The sequence below is a fragment of the Saccostrea echinata genome, unplaced genomic scaffold (assembly GCF_033153115.1).
Source record: "Saccostrea echinata isolate AGI-Se365-2 ecotype Australia unplaced genomic scaffold, CSIRO_AGI_Sech_v1 ptg000003l, whole genome shotgun sequence".
NCBI classification, from domain to species: Eukaryota; Metazoa; Mollusca; class Bivalvia; order Ostreida; family Ostreidae; genus Saccostrea; species Saccostrea echinata.
The window spans coordinates 11,618,419-11,638,304 of record NW_026889752.1 but is presented as its reverse complement, the minus strand read 5'-3'; the positions used below and the strand labels follow the sequence as shown (position 1 = coordinate 11,638,304).

The 19,886-nt window shown below is 32.8% G+C and overlaps 1 protein-coding gene across 1 annotated transcript in view; it reads left to right on the top strand.

The window, feature by feature from the left end:
- Nucleotides 1-19,886, top strand: part of LOC133178462 (E3 ubiquitin-protein ligase RNF213-like) — a 130,819-nt gene that overhangs the window by 11,326 nt on the left and 99,607 nt on the right. The window contains exons 15-32 of the mRNA XM_061313158.1: nt 112-220; nt 489-660; nt 779-947; nt 1,176-1,309; nt 3,435-3,632; nt 7,021-7,143; nt 8,320-8,440; nt 8,720-8,964; nt 10,491-10,573; nt 10,664-10,797; nt 11,019-11,111; nt 11,296-11,475; nt 11,559-11,719; nt 13,841-14,063; nt 14,177-14,347; nt 17,172-17,234; nt 17,400-17,509; nt 17,643-17,771. Of these exons, the coding sequence (XP_061169142.1) occupies nt 112-220; nt 489-660; nt 779-947; nt 1,176-1,309; nt 3,435-3,632; nt 7,021-7,143; nt 8,320-8,440; nt 8,720-8,964; nt 10,491-10,573; nt 10,664-10,797; nt 11,019-11,111; nt 11,296-11,475; nt 11,559-11,719; nt 13,841-14,063; nt 14,177-14,347; nt 17,172-17,234; nt 17,400-17,509; nt 17,643-17,771 (2,618 nt within the window). The remainder of the gene's footprint in view (nt 1-111; nt 221-488; nt 661-778; nt 948-1,175; nt 1,310-3,434; nt 3,633-7,020; nt 7,144-8,319; nt 8,441-8,719; nt 8,965-10,490; nt 10,574-10,663; nt 10,798-11,018; nt 11,112-11,295; nt 11,476-11,558; nt 11,720-13,840; nt 14,064-14,176; nt 14,348-17,171; nt 17,235-17,399; nt 17,510-17,642; nt 17,772-19,886) is intronic.

The following is a 19,886-nucleotide window of genomic DNA, read 5'->3' as shown; positions in this document are numbered from 1 at the left end:
GAAAAATAGATATTTTTCATCAGGATTCTAAAATTAGTAATCTAGTGATGATTATCTCTATTTTTAAGTTCCAAAAACTGTGTTCAGCACACAATGTTTATTTTCTTTCAGAATCAGTTATGCAAGTGCCTGCACCAATGTTTGGACATTCTGCCAGACGTCGTTTGTAGGTCACCATCAGAGAGTTTTGGAATTTACAAAGGCTCTAAAATACCAGAGGGTATATATTAGTAAATGTTAGAAATACACTACTTTTAAAAGAAAAATTGATCGAAACATTCATTAATGATAAAAAGGAAAGGCTAAATATGCTGACATGTTTTGAATGTATATCGTATTAAATAGTGAGAACAAATTATTTGGATTCTTGTCTTAATTATAATTTGATATTTTTTTTTAAAATGTTTGTCTTCATAAGTATTTGTGCAGTCTGTTTATAAGGAGAGTTCGCTATAGTTTGCAAAAAATATTCTTTCGTTGTTTTACAGGGTTTAGAGATAGTGACGCCTTGTTTGATCAGCAGGAGTTCGAGAGCATTGTATTTCAGAGACCCTTTCAGTACCTTTACCGTTTGGATAGAGGCCAGTCCTTGAAAGATATTAACTTGCACGTAAAAGAAATTTTTGGTACTCCACAATTATGTCTTCAGACATTATTAGGGTAAGATTTTGTTTGTTTGTTTGTACAGTATTAGGGTAAGAAGGGAAACTTCAATTATTATGAATTAAGAATATCAGTATTTATTTTATCAATAGTAAACTTCCTCTTCTCTTTTTAGACATTGTGGTGTGGTTGATCCCTCTTGGTCGGAATTGAGGAATTTTGTGTGGTTTTTAAGTACACAACTTTTAGACTTTGAAAGTTCTGATTATGTAAGCGATGCTGCAGCAGAATTCTTACCCGGATTTGCACAGTTTGTCCTGAAATTTTTGATTCAGATGTCTCGGGTATGAGTTTGTCGTAGAACTGTTAAGAGTAAAAGTCAAAGATGAGTATTTTGGTATTATGAGTCATTTGTGAGTAAAAAAAATCTTAATGATTCAGTCGCTATTCAGAAATTGAATCTAAAAACCAATTAATAACACTTGTATATTATAACAAAAACGAGTCTGTGAAGAGTATTTCCAAGTACTGCATTTTTGTACATAAGTTGGTATTTTTATTTTAAATTATAGGATTTTGCCACAAGATCACTTAATTTAAGTGAAGAAACACCAAGCTATGCGACCATGACTGAAAATGATGACACTGAGGACATTTATAATGCAGACATTAGAAAATTTCAAATGAGAAGAACCTGGGAAAATAGGTATTTTTTAAATAAAAACTGTGAATAAAGTGTTTCACGAGTGATTTAAATCTACTTCAGACATTTGGATTCAATAGATGATAAACAAGGGATAAAAAAAATTGAAAGTATAAGAATGGAACCAGATTTAAGGTTCATTATCCCTCTGCTCACTCATATAAAATGTTGCTTTAACTGTTCTGATTTCCCAAAAGAAATGTGTTTTATAAGTAAAAAACAAACAATTATGGCACAGCTTGCTGGGCAAAATTGTTTAAAAAGACACTTCAACTTGACAAATTTATAAAGAAATTAAAGATATTAATGTCATTAAGGATTATCTCTCTTATCAGAGTATCAATGAACCTTAATAGGTAAATTAATGTTTAGCAAGTTGTACAATTAAACATGATTTTCTGCTAATATCATAATGATAAACAACTTGTATATAATTCCGTATAAAGACATGCTTGCTCATTTTACATAAAATTCTCCACTAAACACTGTTAAAGAAATCGCACCACGGTAGTAAAACTTCAAGCAACGCTGATTCACAATTACCATTCAGTATTTATGAGAGTATATATGAGAGTAAAAATATTACGGAGTCAAACGCTTTGCACTTTTTATGCCCCCGGATCGAAAGATCCCGGGGGTATATTGTTTTTGTCCTGTCTGTCTGTTTGTCTGTTTATCTGTTTGTCTGTTTGTCTGTCTGTCTGTTGTCAACTTTATCCTTGCCCATAACTTTTGATTGGTTGGAGCTATGACTTTCATATTTCACATGTGTATTCCCTGTGACAAGGCCTTTCTTTGGGTACCATCATATTTGACCTTTTGACCTTGACCTTGGAGTTTGACCCACTTTTGCAAAATTTTATGAGACTTTAACCTTGGCCATAACTTCTGAACAGTTGGTGCTTGGGGTTTCAAACTTCACATGTGTATTCTTTGTGATATGGCCTTCCTTTGGATACCAACAACTTTGACCTTGTGACCTTGACCTAGGAGTTTGACCTACTTTTGAAAAACTTTAACCTTGGCCATAACTTTTGAACGGTTAGAGCTACATGTAGGGCTTTCATACTTCACATATGTAATCCTTGTGACAAGACCTTCCTTTGAATACCAACCACTTTGACCCTTTGACCTTGACATAGGAGTTTGACCTACTTTTGAAAAACTTTAACCTTGGCCATAATTTTTGAATGGTTGGTGCTAGGGCTTTCATACTTCACATATGTAATCCTTGTGACAAGACCTTCCTTTGGATACCAACCACTTTGACCCTTTGACCTTGACCTAGGAGTTTGACCTACTTTTGAAAAACTTTAACCTCGGCCATAACTTTTGAATGGTTAGTGCTAGGGCGTTCATCCTTTACATATGTAATTGTTGAGACAAGACCTTCCTTTGGATACCAACAACTTTGACCTTGACCTTGATATTTTACTTACTTTTAAAAAAACTTTAACCTTCGCCATAACTTTTGAACAGTTGCACCTAGGGCTTTCAAATTTAACATTTTTTATCTTTTGGCCTGGATTTTGACTTGCATTTGAGAAACTTTAACCTTCGCCATAAGCTGCCATACGGGGGCATCAGTGTTTCACAAACACATCTTGTTTCTTACTATATTAATTTCCGTATTGATATAAATTAATATATTCTTATATTTAAATACTCTAGAAAAACAATTTTTTATTGATTAAGATTTGCAAACACACAAAGATGATGAAAAAGAAATCTTTGATGTATTTTTATTAAAAGCGGTTTTAGGCAGAGATTCCTTTAAAATATATATGTAAATGTATTTTTTTTTAAACTGATTGAAATATATATATATATATATATATATATATATATATATATATATATATATATATATATATATATATATATATATATATATATATATATATCTCCAAGATTTATAAAGAATGTATATATAAACTAATAATTACATTCAAAAATATCTCACCATTGTTAATAATTTATCAAATATCATAATTGTTGAAACAACCTCGAAATAAAAAGGGAATTATGAAAAGAGTGACAAATAAGACTTGTATATTAATAATTGTACCTTTTCTAAGGCATAAAACATTGTCCAACTCATTCTGTGTTTTCTGAATATTCATTTTAGTCCTCACCCTTATTTGTTTTTCAACCCTGACCACAACACTATGACTTTTGTTGGATTTACAATTGACCGATGGACAGGAAACCTGGTGGATTACCAAACCAAAAAAATCATCGAAAAAGCAATCCTATCCAAGGATTTGGGAATAGCTCTGCATCAAAATAATGTGAACATGAATGAAAATTTCGACAGATTAACGAGGTATTTTTACAATCAACTGAAACAGATAGTATAAATATAGAAATGTATAGTTTTATTCAATTTTTTGTATAATTATTGTTTGTTATCGTCAGATTTATTTACTTACTAATCTGAAGTACTTAATCAAAACCCCTTTGTAGCTAGATTCGCCTGATAATAATTAAACAAAAACTATATTTGGTGAAATATGTCTCATTGATATGAAAAAAATAATGGAATGGAAACTGGAGAGCTGGCAGTTCCAATTACGCATTAAAAAAAGTATTTACTGTTGTATTTACATATTTTTCAAACAAAACTCCTTATTTTTATACTGCCATTTTATGGATACTTAATGTATTCTTTTGATATATGAATTTTATAACTCGACAATGAAACATTTTCAACCACTGTTATTACAGTTACTCTCTTGAGTCTAAAAACGATTAACTTAAAGAAGTTCGCACCTGAAAGTATTGTAACGTTAATTTTTTATGAAGTCTATAACAAAGAAGTAAAATAGTAAAGAGAAATAAAAATGACACAAGCCTTGTTTCATAGTAAAACAGTTAAACTTACAAAAATGTTTGAAATATTGATTTGAACTACTTGTGTTCAAATATGTTTACTATAAATATAAATACTCAAGGATAGTATTAATACTTTGGTCAGAAAAAAATAATCTTTGAAGTCTAAAATATTAATCGCGACCTTTTTACAGTTAAAATTAAAAAAAGTTTAACATGAGTAAAGTATGTTTTTAAAACTGAGTGAAGAAGAAATATCATTGTTAAAAAAAGTCTTCCATGAATATTATTGCTAAATCTTCTATTTTGTATATTCAACACGAACAGATGGGGTCACATTTCATTTTCCCCAGTTAGTCAGGGTATAAATGAATTTTTAATGAAAGTGAAGTTTTTGAGAATAAAAGCCTTGTGTGTTTTTAATTAGATTTCAATTTTATTACATTGGAATCCAAATGCTTAGGATCCTACGTCCTCTACTTGTTAAACTGCCACTTGGGTGGTGAGAGAATTCTACCCGGGATCGTAATGATTGATTGATTACATGTAGTTTTACGTCCCATTCGAGAATTTTTCACTCATATAGAGACGTCATCATATACCGGTGACGGCTTCAAATTTTGACCTTTACTCGGCACTCAGGGTCATTGAGCAGATAAGGATCTTTATCTTTATCTTTATCTTGCCAACGCCTGCCGTGACACGGGGCCTCGTTTTTTAAGGTCTCATCCAAAGGACCCGCAACTTTCACTTCAAAGTGCCGAGCGCATGTTAAAGGAACAGTTGCTACCTATTTTTATCGACTTAGGTCAGTCGCGGCCGAGATTCGAACTCAAGTTCTCCCGATCACGAAGCGAGCGCTCTACCGACTGAGCTACCATGAACGGTTGGATCGTAACGAAAGCCGATGATTAATAAGAATTAGATGATACTAATTTTTTAATCTAGAACATTTTATTTTAATGAGCCAAATTTAATTTCAATTGAAGTAAATATAAGAAGAAGTAATTCCCTGCACTGATTTGCTTGCTTGCTTGATTAATTGTACTTTTACATCCAGCAAGATTACTTAACTCATATAAGACGTCAACATATGCCGGAGAAAGGCTTAAAATATATTATTTTAATCGACACTCAGGGTCATTGAGCACTGAGGGAACTTTATCGTGTCAACACCTGTCATGATACAGAACCTCTGTTTTTAAGGTCCCATCCGAAAGATCCACAACTTTCACGTAATAGTGCCGACTGCTTGGCCAAAGTGGCCCGAGAAACTAATATCATTTTTGGACCTTAGTCGTTTGGCATAAAAATGTCACAAGCTATTAAATAATGTTAACTTTATGATTTTCTTCATCATGGACAATTTATTTAAACAGTTGCCTTTTTTTTTTTTTTTAAAAAAAAAAAATATTTTTATAGGGTACCTGCAGTGGCTTTTTATTTTTTAATATACTGAAGATCACTTTTAAAAAAAACTGCACCGAAATCTATGCACAACTAACGGATATTGGAGGAAACCCCTATTTCACACTTGAGCGATTTTCTGAAAAGCTCGGTTTTTGGGTCTTAGTCGCTGTGACACATATACCGACTATTTTGAATGCAAAGAAAACAGTGGAGAAACGATGAGGTTTTTTGGTGTTTTGTCATTAATTTGTAGGGATTTTTGTGAATGTTAAATTCATAATTACTGAATTATTTGTTCTTAGTTTTGTTTGAAATTAGTTTAGTAAATATATTGTCATAATTTTTGTGTGCGGTGTTATTTAGTAACGGATCGCTTAAAAGTTTCTAATAATTAGGATCGACGGTTTTTGAAATTTCTTTTTATTTCATATCTTTTTTTCCCTCCGAATACATTTTTATTTTTTGAATTTCTACTTGTAAGCAATAACCACCTGCACAGAAAACACAGTACACAAACGTAGAAAAAGAAAAAAAAGTTTCTGTTTAAAAATAATAAGTACGTACATGATGTTTGCTGTTGTATTCTTTGAATAATGAAAATATGGAATTGATATTTCTATTATATAGTATAGGGAAGTACATAGAAATTTAAAACTCTATGTACTTCCTAATACTATTTAAATCTGATTAAAATGGGAGGGGGTGTCCTTCTGTAATAAGGGCCGTAGACTACTAGGTGAAGAAGCCGGGCTCTTTATAGTTCTGCTCTTTGTGTGTATATTTTATAACCTTCACTGTTTTATTTTTTTCAAATAATATCAAAGATATCTGAAGACTACAAAAGAATGATATGTTACTGAGAGATTTGTTGAATCTTGTGCATTTTGGTGATTCGTTTTTCCAATCATATTCACTAGGCTGTAACACGGATATATATAGTGTATACGTCCCTGGCTGTAGGCTGTTTTGAAATCTAAATTCCTCGTCACAATCGGCTTCTGGTTCAGACTGGTAAGGTCTGAGGCCAAACTCAGTGATTATTTCATCTGCTTTTTTTTAAAACAAAACTTATAGACTCATGCCACATATCAAAGCTAGTATCTTCGTTGTTTTCCAAGTAAATCTCGTTGTCCTTATACTGAACCGCTTATGCGGATCATGTTGTGACGTCACGCCAATAGAACCCCGTTATCGATCACTTCTGTTTTTGCTTGATTGGATTTTCAAAACAGGTGAAAATAGCAATTTTTAAAGTGGAGAACTTCGTGAATTGTGCTTAGATTTCGATGCATTTTTTTTTCTTTAAAACGCCACTGCAAGGTAGTCTTTAAAAAATGGGAATCGTTATCATTGGTAGTTTGGAATGCTTATATGCATTCTTTTGAGTGTTTTCAATGGATTGCAATGTATTCGTCCCATGATTAAGATTTCACTTAAAAAAAATTTGAACAAAAAACGTATTCCAATTTCAGAAAAGACAAGTTACAAAAATTGGGTTCTGTTATGGGCTTGAAGAGAGTACACGATCCAGATAGTACATACGAACTGACCATGGACAATGTGAAGAAAATTTTGGCCATCTACATGAGATTTCGGTAAGCAGCATATTATTTTTTGCCAAAAAAAAAAAAAAAAAAAAAAAAAAAAAAAAAAAAAAAAAACAAGAGCGCTCACCTGAGTAACTTTGGCCTTGCTGTTTTTCACCTGATTTCTCTCCCCCCCCCCTCCCGTAGTACTTATTGTGGCCCCGCCCTACCCCCAGGGGTCATGATTTGAATAATTAGAATACACTACCCCAGGATGCTTCCACATAAGTTTCAGCTTTTCTGGCCCAGTGGTTTATGAGAAGAAGATTTTTAAAGATTTTTACTATATATTTCAATGTAAAACTTGGATTCCCTATTGTGGCCCCGCCCTACCCCCGGGGGTCATGATTTGAACAATTTAGAATCTACACTACCCCAGAATGCTTCCACATAAGTTTCAGCTTTTCTGGCCCAGTGGTTTATGAGAAGAAGATTTTTAAAGATTTTTACTATATATTTCAATGTAAAACTTGGATTCCCTATTGTGGCCCCGCCCTACCCCCGGGGGTCATGATTTGAACAATTTAGAATCTACACTACCCCAGGATGCTTCCACATAAGTTTCAGCTTTTCTGGCCCAGTAGTTCTTAAGAAGAAGATTTTTAAAGATTTTTCCTATATATTTCAATGTAAAACTTGGATTCCCTATTGTGGCCCCGCCCTACCCCCGGGGGTCATGATTTGAACAATTTAGAATCGAAACTACCCCAGGATGCTTCCACGTAAGTTTCAGCTTTTCTGGCCCAGTGGTTCTTGAGAAGAAGATTTTTTAATGACCCCACCCAATTTTTGTATTTTCTTGATTATCTCCCCTTAGAAGGGGACTTGGCCCTTCGTTTTAACAATTTAAACTTCCCTTCACCGAAGGATGCTTTGTACCAAGTTGGGTTAAAATTGGCCCAGTGGTTCTTGAGAAGAAGTCAAAAATGTGAAAAGTTAACAGACAGACGGACAAACGGACGGACGACGGACAACGGGTAATCAGAAAAGCTCACTTGAGCTTTCAGCTCAGGTGTGCTAAAAACAAAAAAAAAATTAATCAATGTTTAATCCTTGCCACAGAGGACAGTTCGGGATTCTTATTATGATTGACAATATAAAAAGCACTTTATTTTTTAGAAAAGGCATATTGTGGTATGAAATTCAATTTATTTGTTAAGATACACATTATACAATTTATTGTAGATGTGACATACCTGTAATCATTATGGGAGAAACAGGATGTGGAAAAACTAGACTTATTCAGTTTATGTGCCAGCTTCAATGCCCTGATGTGAAGAATGTGAAAAACATGCTTGTGATGAAGGTAAATATGATATTTAATTCATGAAGTAAACATTTTTAGTAAACGTAATCTACACTGTACATGTTCTTTATTTTTTCCCGTATCATGTTTTTTCACAAGACTTCCCTCCCCGACTATTTTTTTTTATATACTTTCAAAATAAGTATCACAGTGGCTGGTTGTAAATATTATACCTGGAAGAAAGTAACAGCACACATGTTTTGTATAAGGATAACATATTTATTGAACCATATTTGGGACCATGTTTGAAACATTCACAATAAAAAAAATGTTATTCAGGTGCATGGAGGAACAAAAAAGATAGACATAATCAATAAAGTGAAAGAGGCTGAAAAAGAAGCAAAAAGAAATTCTGAAAAAGAAGAAACCAAGAACATATTCACAGTGCTTTTCTTTGATGAAGCAAACACAACCGAAGCAATAGGTGTGATCAAGGAAATTATGTGTGATAAAACGATATGTGGAGAACCATTAAATCTATGCCAGTCTTTAAAAATCGTAGCTGCTTGCAATCCCTACAAAAAGTATGTTCAAATATTTTTTTACCATTGTCCATTAAATGTAGATAAAAACAAGTTAGTTCTAAATTAGGAATAAATATATTATTCCTGGATATAACCCTTACATAACAGTCAAACATTTGAGACTGTTTAATATTGTTAGAAATATCAGTATTTCTAGGTCACATGAGTCACTCAGGTGACCTATTGCTATATATTTTCGTTCGTCGTGCATATTGTGAAGAGGGATCGATTTTATGCTCGCAATGCATCATCACACACTAATATTTTGATTTTGAACATCAATAATTTTTATAAAATTAAATTTGACTTATTACCATTCTGAGGTACATCTCCATGTATAAATCACAAAACGAGCTGCATCTTGCACAAATCATTTTTTTTTAAACGCTTACAGACTGCTTTAAGAAAAATGCGACCATTTACGTTTAGAAATCATACACAAGTCTTCAAGCGATAATTTTCCATATACTTTTAAAACAGTAAAACACAATTATAACCAAGTGCCAGGGACGAATGGTTTTTCTTCGTTATGTCCGTTATGTTACCAATATACTTTAAAGTCAGGGTGAACGAAAATCATTTCACTGTAACCGTCAATTCGTTATAAGCTTATTCGCTGTAAGTGTGTTTTACTGTAATGTATTGTGATTACTTATTGTAACATTTATTTATAATATGACATTATGGATTTATCATCACTTAATGAGCTTATGCGGGATTGACTTGGGTTTCCGACAATATGTGATATCAAAAAAGAAAAGTAATAAATATCTGTGACATTTTCTGACAAGGGATATTAAGCTAACGTGATGTTTTAAATAGCGTCTTCCCTATACAGGCTTCTCTTTTGGGGGTGCGTGGGGATGGGTTCGGGGCTAATATTCTCTGACAAGCAATCGTTATCAAAATTTCCTTGACGAGTAGGAATCATACAAAATCAAGCATGATTTGTATGTACATTAACCGGTCCCTGGGCGTGCTTTCTTTTAATTAATGCACAATATTTACCTTCATTCAAGAAATTTCTGATGTGAAGAATTTAGTTACACATTTTGAACGTTTGCTTTTGATCGTTTAGAAAAAAGTTCATTTAGTGTTTATTGCTTAACGCCGAGTTGGCAGCTGTATTTATTCCATATTTATTTCGTTTGACGGCCGTAAGTGCCGAGTATAGGACAAAATTTGCAGCTCTCCACCGGCAAGAGGTGGCGTCTCCATATGTGTGAATATTATTGTTTTAATGCTTAAGCCCTATTGTCATGTAATCTTTGTTGATAGTGTTAGAGTGTATATAGCACAAGCATATAAATACAAGTTTCTAAGTTGTTGCTGACTACCAGACGAACTATTTGATGACCCCTGCTCATTTCTCTTGTTTTTAAGTTTCAGTTTATTATGTATTTTTATGTAATTATTTACCATTCCGTGGATCCTTTACAGGGTTGTAACATGCTCGGATTATTGTCAAGGTCCTTGGGCCTCTTGTTAAATTATTGACAGAGTTTGATAAAATACTGTATTCCCAGACACTCTAAAAAGATGATACAAAGGCTAGAGCAAGCAGGACTTGGTTATCATGTGGATGCTTACAATACAACAGATCGAATGGGTAAAAGATACTTTTCAACTGTGTTTATTTTTGTTCTTCATTTGAGCGATATAACACAAACAAAATAAACTTGCATATTTGATTTTATAGGTAGGATACCAATGAGGAGGCTGGTATATCGGGTACAGCCATTACCACAAAGCCTGTTGCCTCTTGTTTGGGATTTTGGGCAACTAGACACGAAGGTTGAGGAATTGTACACAAAGCAGATGATCTTAAGATATGTATGTGTATAATTATTTTAAAAACATTTAAGTAAGCTTTTGGGTTAAAATGGAGGCAAATCATTTGAATTTCTTCTCTTAAATTCAAATTACGTTTATATGTACCTGTTTTAACCGGTTCTGATTATTGTAATTGCATTTAAAAAAATAGCACGACGTTTCTTAATCTTTAGATTTGAATAAAAAAAAAATTCAGTAAAACTAATATTCCCTATTTGCAGAAGAAAGATGGTAAAATTCCAGATGTTGACGGTATAGAGGACGTTCTCAGTCGTATTCTGACTGTTGCACAGGAATTTATGAGAAAACAAAAGGCAAAAATAAATAACACTAATTTTAATTAAAATCTAAAATACATTTGGATGTTTTAAGCACTTGTAATTGTAGTAAGGTAATAGAAAGAAAGATAACACTTATTTAAACAGTACAAATAAAAACAAATAAATAATCTGTGTAATAAAAAATATGAAGTGTATATAGATGTGTAATATCTTGCAGGATGAGTGCAGTTTTGTCAGTTTGCGAGATGTTGAAAGAGTTTTAACAGTATTCAATTGGTTTTGCAACGAAGATGAAAATGGTTCTTTATTATTAAATATGTTAAACAAACCAACAGAGACTGATGAATCATCCGATGAGGACGAAGAAGACGACGGTGACACTGACGAGAACATTGAGGTATTGTTCACAGTTGGCATTGTGATTTTTATGTCAATTTCAAGGCTTGGTGGTATTTATTGTTTTTCAAATATTTGTTTTAGAAAGTAACAAATCTTACAACAGCATTAGTATTGGCACTTGGAGTATGTTACCACGCATCTTTGAAGAACAGAGATGAATTTCGGAGCACAATTACAAAGACGTTTGTGGACCCATTTTATTTACCACGTGGTTCAGAACAAATGTTGGATCTGATAGACAGGTAAATATAACTGTTAAAGGAAAGAAAAAAAATACTGTAACGTTCAATTATTTGTATTACCAGTGTATGTGTTTAATAAGTTTTGAAATTGAATTAAAATTAGTTTGCCTACATATTTTCATTAGTAATTATTCTGGCAATGATTCATATACAGAAAATATTTATTTAGTTTGTTTAAATCATGGTCTTAATAAACAAGGTTGCTATCAAGATTGTGATCCAGTCTATTACCTAAAAACATTTATTTACAGTTTTTTTCTACAAATCAACATATAGATTTCAAATAAGTTTGCGTTTTTAGTTTTTGATGTGGATTCAAGTTCATGTTACTACAATCGGTGTCTGATATGAGTGACCAAAAGCTTTATTAGTTCGTTAATATAATTACTTTAACCTTTTGATCAAGATTTTTTTTTATCTAAGCAGCTAGTTTTGAGGGTTTATGTGTCTCTGTTGAGCATCAATTGAATCAGATATCCATTTAAGAACGAATAACAAAAAGTTCTCGAGGATCTATTGCTCATTAGATTTGTACTGTAGCAAAGGTTATCACCTGACAAATAGCAGAGGAAAGTACATGTACACAAAAAACTGTATATACATTTATGATCTATACTTGCTTATAAATCATCATTGCACAGCAATGCATGCATATGGTGACTCATTTTTTAAAATTTGATTTACTTATGCATCATGTATGCATCATGTATTTATATCTGCCTCTAAATATTTTTATTTTGATATTGGTTACCGAGCATATTTACTTTGCAAGAACCCATCAAACAATGATCAGACTCTCATTGTTATACAAAATTATCACGTTTAAGCCCAAGTTTGTGTCTGTTTTATTTTTGGTGATATAGATAATGCCCAGCCTTTGAAACACCTTAAATTTTGTAGAAAATTTATGCCAATTTAATTTGTCAAATACATAGGAAAATTAAAATAAATACCAATTCAAAAGATCCCCCATCCTTATGTTCAAGGAAATTAAATAAGTACCTAAAATTACTGGATAAAGCAATCTATATTTTCTTTTATGAATCTGCACTGAATATACGAAAAATAGGAAAGAGTTGAAATGTACCATTTACAAGAAAAATATTGATGGATTAGTGAAATGTTATAGTCTACAACTTTCAGTCTGTTTCGAAATTTCTTCCTGGCGAAAGGTTTAAAACTGTTGAGGTTCAAAAATTGAAATTTCTTGTCTCATGTGCAAAAGATACGTGAAATGCAGTTTCCTGATATTTCTGAAATCCAAACAATAGCCGAGCTTGAGAAGAGCAATTAAGAAAATCAATTTTGTTCAATAGAATAGTTAGCAAGTTTCTTACAAAGCAAAGGTATACCCATATATCAGGTTTCACCAGTTCGTAGGAACGGTATCACTTGTGATTTCTGAATGTCATATTGATTGCTTACTGACATGCTTATATAGCGCATACTATCTCGAAAGTTAACAATTTTCTCGAGAAAGTAACTTTTTGAAACATCAATTATATTTCAACATATTCTACAATATGCAAAATTTATGGACCATACTTCAAAGAATGCTTCATAAAATGCCTATGACTACAATGCGATCAAACTTTGCATACTATATTTCTTCCAATAGGCTAGAGAGAAGATTCCTTTCAAAGCTACTTATCTTTGATATTTCTAATGCCCTTTTCATCTGTTTAATTTGAAGCATATCACGTGTTTCTTGAAGTATATATATATATATATATATATATATATATATATATATATATATATATATATATATATATATATATATAGTGCTACATGTAAAAAAAAAATTATCATCTTTTATAATTTGAAACTTTAAAACTTCAATTGATGGGCTAGGAAAAATGAAGACAAAAAGCATCATCCACACCTATTACACATGATTTTCATAAATACTTCATCTGAAATATAATGATAGAAACGTTATAATTGATAACCAAATATGTTTTCAGAGAATGTAGGAGTAAGCTTTATCATGCTGTACTATTATTTTTTATATTATTATTATTGTTACTTATACACCTCTTCATATTAAAATGTTCTTATATTCTGATGTGTTTAAAATTCATTCATTTTAATCTGTAAAAAAATATTACATCACCGTAGATGCCAAGAAGTGTTTTTGAATAATGTGAAGTTGGACGAAAACATAGCCAGAAACAAGGCCCTGAAAGAGAATGTATTTATGATGTTAGTCTGCATAGAACTTCGAATACCTTTATTTTTGGTTGGAAAGCCTGGGAGTTCAAAATCTCTGGCAAAGACTATAGTTGCAGACGCCATGCAGGGAAATTCTTCATTCTCGCCACTTTTCAAAAATTACAAACAGGTATCTGCGGTTACGTTATTTACAAAATCAAATGGCTGTTCTCATAGCTTTTTTGTATTTATAAAATTGATGATATTCTCCAAAATTAAAAGTAAATTTTTGCATGGTTTCAGGTGAAAATGGTGTCTTTTCAATGCAGTCCATTGTCAATAGCGGAAGGCATAATTGCAACATTTCGTCAATGTGCAAAGTATCAAAAAGATGGTGATCTGAAGAAATTTGTTTCTGTTGTTGTTCTTGACGAAGTAGGACTTGCGGAAGACTCCCCAAAAATGCCACTCAAAGTATGTGTAGCAACTACTTATTATTATATATTTACGAAGTAAGCCTTATCGGTAAATGTGTATGTTTTCTGCTTAATCTATCATTTTAAGTGTACAAGATATCTCTAACAAAACAATTCAATAGTAAACGATAGTTTACTAAAGTTAACTATTATTTACTAAAGTAAATCAATGTTTAATATAGTAAATCAAATTTTCAAAGTTATCACAATAGTTAATAAACGTTTTCAAAGTGATCACTATTGAGTCATAGTTATCACTATAGTGTCATAGTGATCACTACAGTGTCATGCATGTAGTCATCACTATAGTATTTCAATGTTTACATGCAGAAAAGAACTTTCTATTTCAAGTAATCATAAAATATAAATTTTAAAAAAGAAATTAAAGTTACAGTTTCAATACTGTAACTTTATTTTGTTCGATTTTTAAGTCTTGAAAAATTGTTAAGTTGTACGAAAATTATCTCCCTTGCCTAACACAGGATTTTAACCAACGAAATAATTGAAAATTTTCACATCATGCATTTTCTACCAATCATAGATGTGAGGAAGTGCATAGTCAGAAGACTGTAAAATACCCCAACTCCGTATACCGTCTTCCAAGGAAGATGGTAATCAAAGTTTTCAAAGTAATCACTATAGTATCATTGTGATCAATATAGTAAATCAAAGTTTTCAAAGTAATCACTAATTACTATAATAATTCAAAGTGACAACGTTATCACTATATCTTTTATATTGTCAAACAGTATTCACTCAGGTGACCTATTGCTATCTGATTTCGTCCGTCGTCGTTCGTGGTCCGTCTGTCGTAAACTTTTAAACATTTTCAGCTTCTTGTCTGGAACCAATGAATCAATTTTAACCAATTTGGGCATACAGCATATATTGGTGAAGGGGGACAAAAATTGCGAAATTAATTGCCCTTGCCCCCTTGGGCCTGAGGGGGAACTAAAACCATAAAAATTAATGCAATCTTTAAAAATCTTTTTTCTTTACATCTGAACATTACGAAGTCAATCTATTGGCATGATGGCAATTAGCATTGAGCCCTCTACCAAAATTTTGAAATTCATGGCCCCTGGGTCAGTGGCTCTGGTGCTAGTGCGGGCTCTGTTGAATATATAGTGAAAATGCATTATATGTTAAAAAATCTTTTTCTCTTCTCCTGAGCATTAAGGAATCAAACTCAATGCATAGTTTTGATGAGCAAGTGTGCCTTTTTCAAAATTGTGAATTTCATGGCCCCTGGGTCAGGTGTTCTTGTGTTAAAGCGGGGCTCTAATGAATATATAGTGAAAATCCATTTATTCTTTGAAAATCTCCTCCTCTGCTGCTGGGTATGAAGTTGATGAACTAAGTGCATAGATATGATGAGGAAGGGAGCCTCTTTCGAAATTGTGAATTTCATGACCCTCGGGTCAGGGGTTCTGGTGTTTGGGCGGGGCTCTGTTGATTAAATAGCGAAAATGCATCATTGCTTTGAAAATATTTCCTCTCCTCCTGGGTATTAAGCAAACAAACTAAATGCAGTAATATAAATGAAAATGTATAAATATATGTGCCTCTTCTCTGCCCTAGGTATCACGGAGGCAAACGGAGTTCAAAATTGTAATAAGTGAAGCAAATGAGAGTTACTCCCCTTTGCTGAATTGTATTAATCAAGAAATCCTTGTAGATGATTTAATTAAGAAGTTATTTGGTTGAATGAGAATAGAAGAAAGAATGTTATATATATATATATATATATATATATATATATATATATATATATATATATATATATATATATATATATAGAAACAAAATAAAAATGAATGTTTGGTTTAAAGAGCAAAGCATGTTCAAAGTCGGATTCTTGCCTGTAAAGCAGTATAAAAGATTGACATAAAGATAATTTATGTAGCAAAATAGCCAATTGTACAGAGTATGTGTATGCTGTGCTGTCCTGGTAGAGAATTGAAGAGTTATTGTCTGGTAAAGTCATGGAGACCATAGATCAGGTGGTAAAGCCTCTATAAAGTTTTTTTTTACTATATCAAAATGACCAAGTGATCACAAAGAACCAGGGTGACTAGGGTACGTGTTGTAGTTTGTGACAAGTGGCAAATAGCCACGTTGTATAGCTAAGTGGTGAGTGCTGGTAACAAGTATGATCAAGTTGTTTGTATACCCAAAAGGCAAGTTTTGGTACCAAGTGTTACCAAGTGGCAAGCAGCTAAATTGTTTGTGTAGCCAAGAGACATCACCTCGAGTAAAACATACAGGCATTAGAGATTTCTCTTAGTCTACTTAGTTGTAGCACTAGGCAAGGGACAAAAACATGTCTGTATATATCAAATACCTTACACACTAGGCAAGTGTTCATTGTATATTTTTCATTCATCATCTCGATCCCAAAGAAATCGCTCGGGTTTTGCATGTTACAATAAGCAAGGGTATCTTAACCACATTTTAGAAATTCTTCGGAACATAGTTTCATCTATCAGTTAATTTTGTTTTAAACTTCCATGGATCCCTTACAGTGTTGTATTATACACAGGTGACCGTCAAGGCCTTTTGGCCTCTTGTAACTATTTTTCTATTTTACGAAATATCACTGTTTTGCAAGTGATATTTCGAAAGTAGAAAATGAAATGTTAATCGTAAAATGTTCACGCAAATTCATTTTTTTTTAATCCTGGGTGAGTTCTCTCTTGTAATATCAAATTTTGCAGCGTTCCGTCGAGAAACCTGAAAGTATATGGTAAAAATTACATGTATATAAATAATAATTATATAAAAGACTTATAAGATAAAATAAAAGATATAATTTATTTTAGACATTACATCCACTGTTGGAAAACGGTTGTCTTGAAGATGAAGAACCAGAACCCTACAAGAAGGTATAAATTCAAGATAAAAGAAAACGTTGCTGGTATATATTCACTGACAAATGTGTAAATACTTAATGAACATTTCAATTAATTGTAGCTTTCAAATCAGAATTGTTACTTGTTAAGGGTTCGTGTATAGTAAATTAATACTTGTCAACCATATCACTACATCAGGTTGCTTTTATTGGTATATCTAATTGGGCCTTGGATCCGGCAAAAATGAACCGAGGAATTCTCGTACAACGTGAAACACCAGACCTTGACGAATTAATTGAAACGGCTAAGTGAGTAATATATTGATCTGTTTCATATTTTGATTTCAAATATACTACTGAAATAAAATACTTCTTTCTAATAGATCCGAGAGGAGAGAAACACAATAACTAATTTGTGTCATGTATAATAAAACTATTTCAGAGGGATATGTAGCGAGGAAAAACAGCACTGGATTAGTTCCTTGATCAAACCTCTGGCAAATGCATACCTGGCTATTTTTGAAGCTGTGCTTAAGAAACGAGAATTTTTTGGATTGAGAGACTTTTACAGGTTTACATGCAGATGTGTTTGTCCTCGTAAAAAATAGTTATCAAGAATGTTAAGGTCAGACGGCATGATCGTCAAAAATATTTAACCTCTCCCAATATTTTGTGATTGAAATATTGCTACTTTAAGAAGCTCCCTCACAAAAAATTGAGGTACAATACCAGGCATTTTTGCAAGATTCCGGAGGATGGTCTTTCTTATATAATCCTATACTAGAAATCACTTGAACTGCTGAAATCACGTTTTGGGTCGATATATTTTTCAGACATTTTGAAAATAGTTTAGAAATCAAAATAAAATGATAATTATTAATATTTTTTGGTATATTACAAAGGTATGCATAAACAGATATTCGGGGAACGTGTTGTCTGACCTTAATTATAAATGGTTAATTTCCTCTTTCTATTACCGTTTGTATGTTAATGATGTCATATTTATTTTGGTCGCCCATTTACATGTTTTAAAAAACTTCAAACATAGTCAAACGTTCAAAATTCATAAAATAAATACTTGATGGAATTGTCTTTGAAGTATACAGTCATCTCAGGTATGGGCATACCAAGTCAGGGTCATACATGCAATAAGATGCAAATAAAAGATAATCGAATTTAGGTACAAAATTATTTGCTATTGCTTTATTTTGTTGTTTACAAATTGATACGTTTCCAAGCTTCGGGGCCTCCATCTCTGAGATTTTTCTCAAACGTGCGTGCGACCAACGATTTTTCGGACTCGATTGAGAAAAAAATATGCGAAATATGCAGTAAGGGATCTTTTTCGTGCCAGCACCTACTGCGACTTACGGGACTTCGGTTTATACGGTCTCATCCGAAGGACGGGTCTCCACGTCCCGGTGTGGGATTCGAACCTTCGGAGCAACTCCTTACTCTGCGACTCTAGAGCAAACGCTCTAACTACTGCGACGGATTATGTTATAGTAAAATGGTCGAGAATTTTATGAAACTACACAGTTAAATTCATAAAAATACACGAAAGTAACGTGTAAGGAAAGAAAGCGTGTTCATTTCTGCGAAAACTAGATCATTCCTTATGTCTGAGTATGACTTATTTTGATATGCAGTTTTGACGAAAAGGGGGGGGGGGTAAAAAAAAATATAATGCACATGTAATATAAAATGACTCATTTTATAACTTTGATATAAATTTGTCCATTCAGTGAAACAGTGCATTTGAATATGTTCAAAAACGTGGGTGTAAAACGGAATATTCTAACAGTATGCTACACACATTTTTTATTCTTGCAGGAATTAACAGTTTAAATTGTTAAAATAAAGGGATAAGTCCCCTTACAAGGGGAGATAATCAAGAAAAGTCAAAAATAGGGAGGGGTCATTAAAAAAATCTTCTCAAGAACCACTGGGCCAGAAAAGCTGAAAGTTATGTGGAAGTATCCTGAGATAGTGTAGATTCTAAATTGTTAAAATCATGACCCCCGTGGTAGGGCGGGGCCACAATAGGGAATCCAAGTTTTACATTGAAATATATATGAAAAATCTTTAAAAATCTTCTTCTCAAGAACCACTGGGCCAGAAAAGCTGAAACTTATGTGGAAGCATCCTGCGGTAGTGTAGATTTTAAATTGTTCAAATCATGACTCCCGGGGGTAGGTCGGGGCCACAATAGGGAATACAAGTTTTACATTGAAATATATAGGAAAAATCTTTAAAAATCTTCTTCTCAAGAACCACTGAGCCAGAAAAGCTGAATCTTATGTGGAAGCATCCTCAAGTAGTGTACACTCTAAATTATTCAATTCATGACCCCGGGGGTAGGTCGGGGCCACAATAGGGAATCCCAAGTTTTACATTGAAATATATAGGGGCCACAATAGGTATTATAAGGGGGAAAGTCTGGTAATGAACAGCATGGCCAAAGCTACATGTACTCAGGTGAGCGATGTGGCCCATGGGCCTCTTGTTTAACTTGAACTTGCTAAACAATATTTATGCCGCAAAGTTCGTAATAGAATCCTAACCGCTGAATGAATAAAGGGTGAAGAAAGTGGGGGCGTATTTTTCACAGGGCTTGCTCCCGTTGTATAATTAGGAACATTAAAAAAAATCATATACCTACCACTGAAACAATTGGATGGTTGAT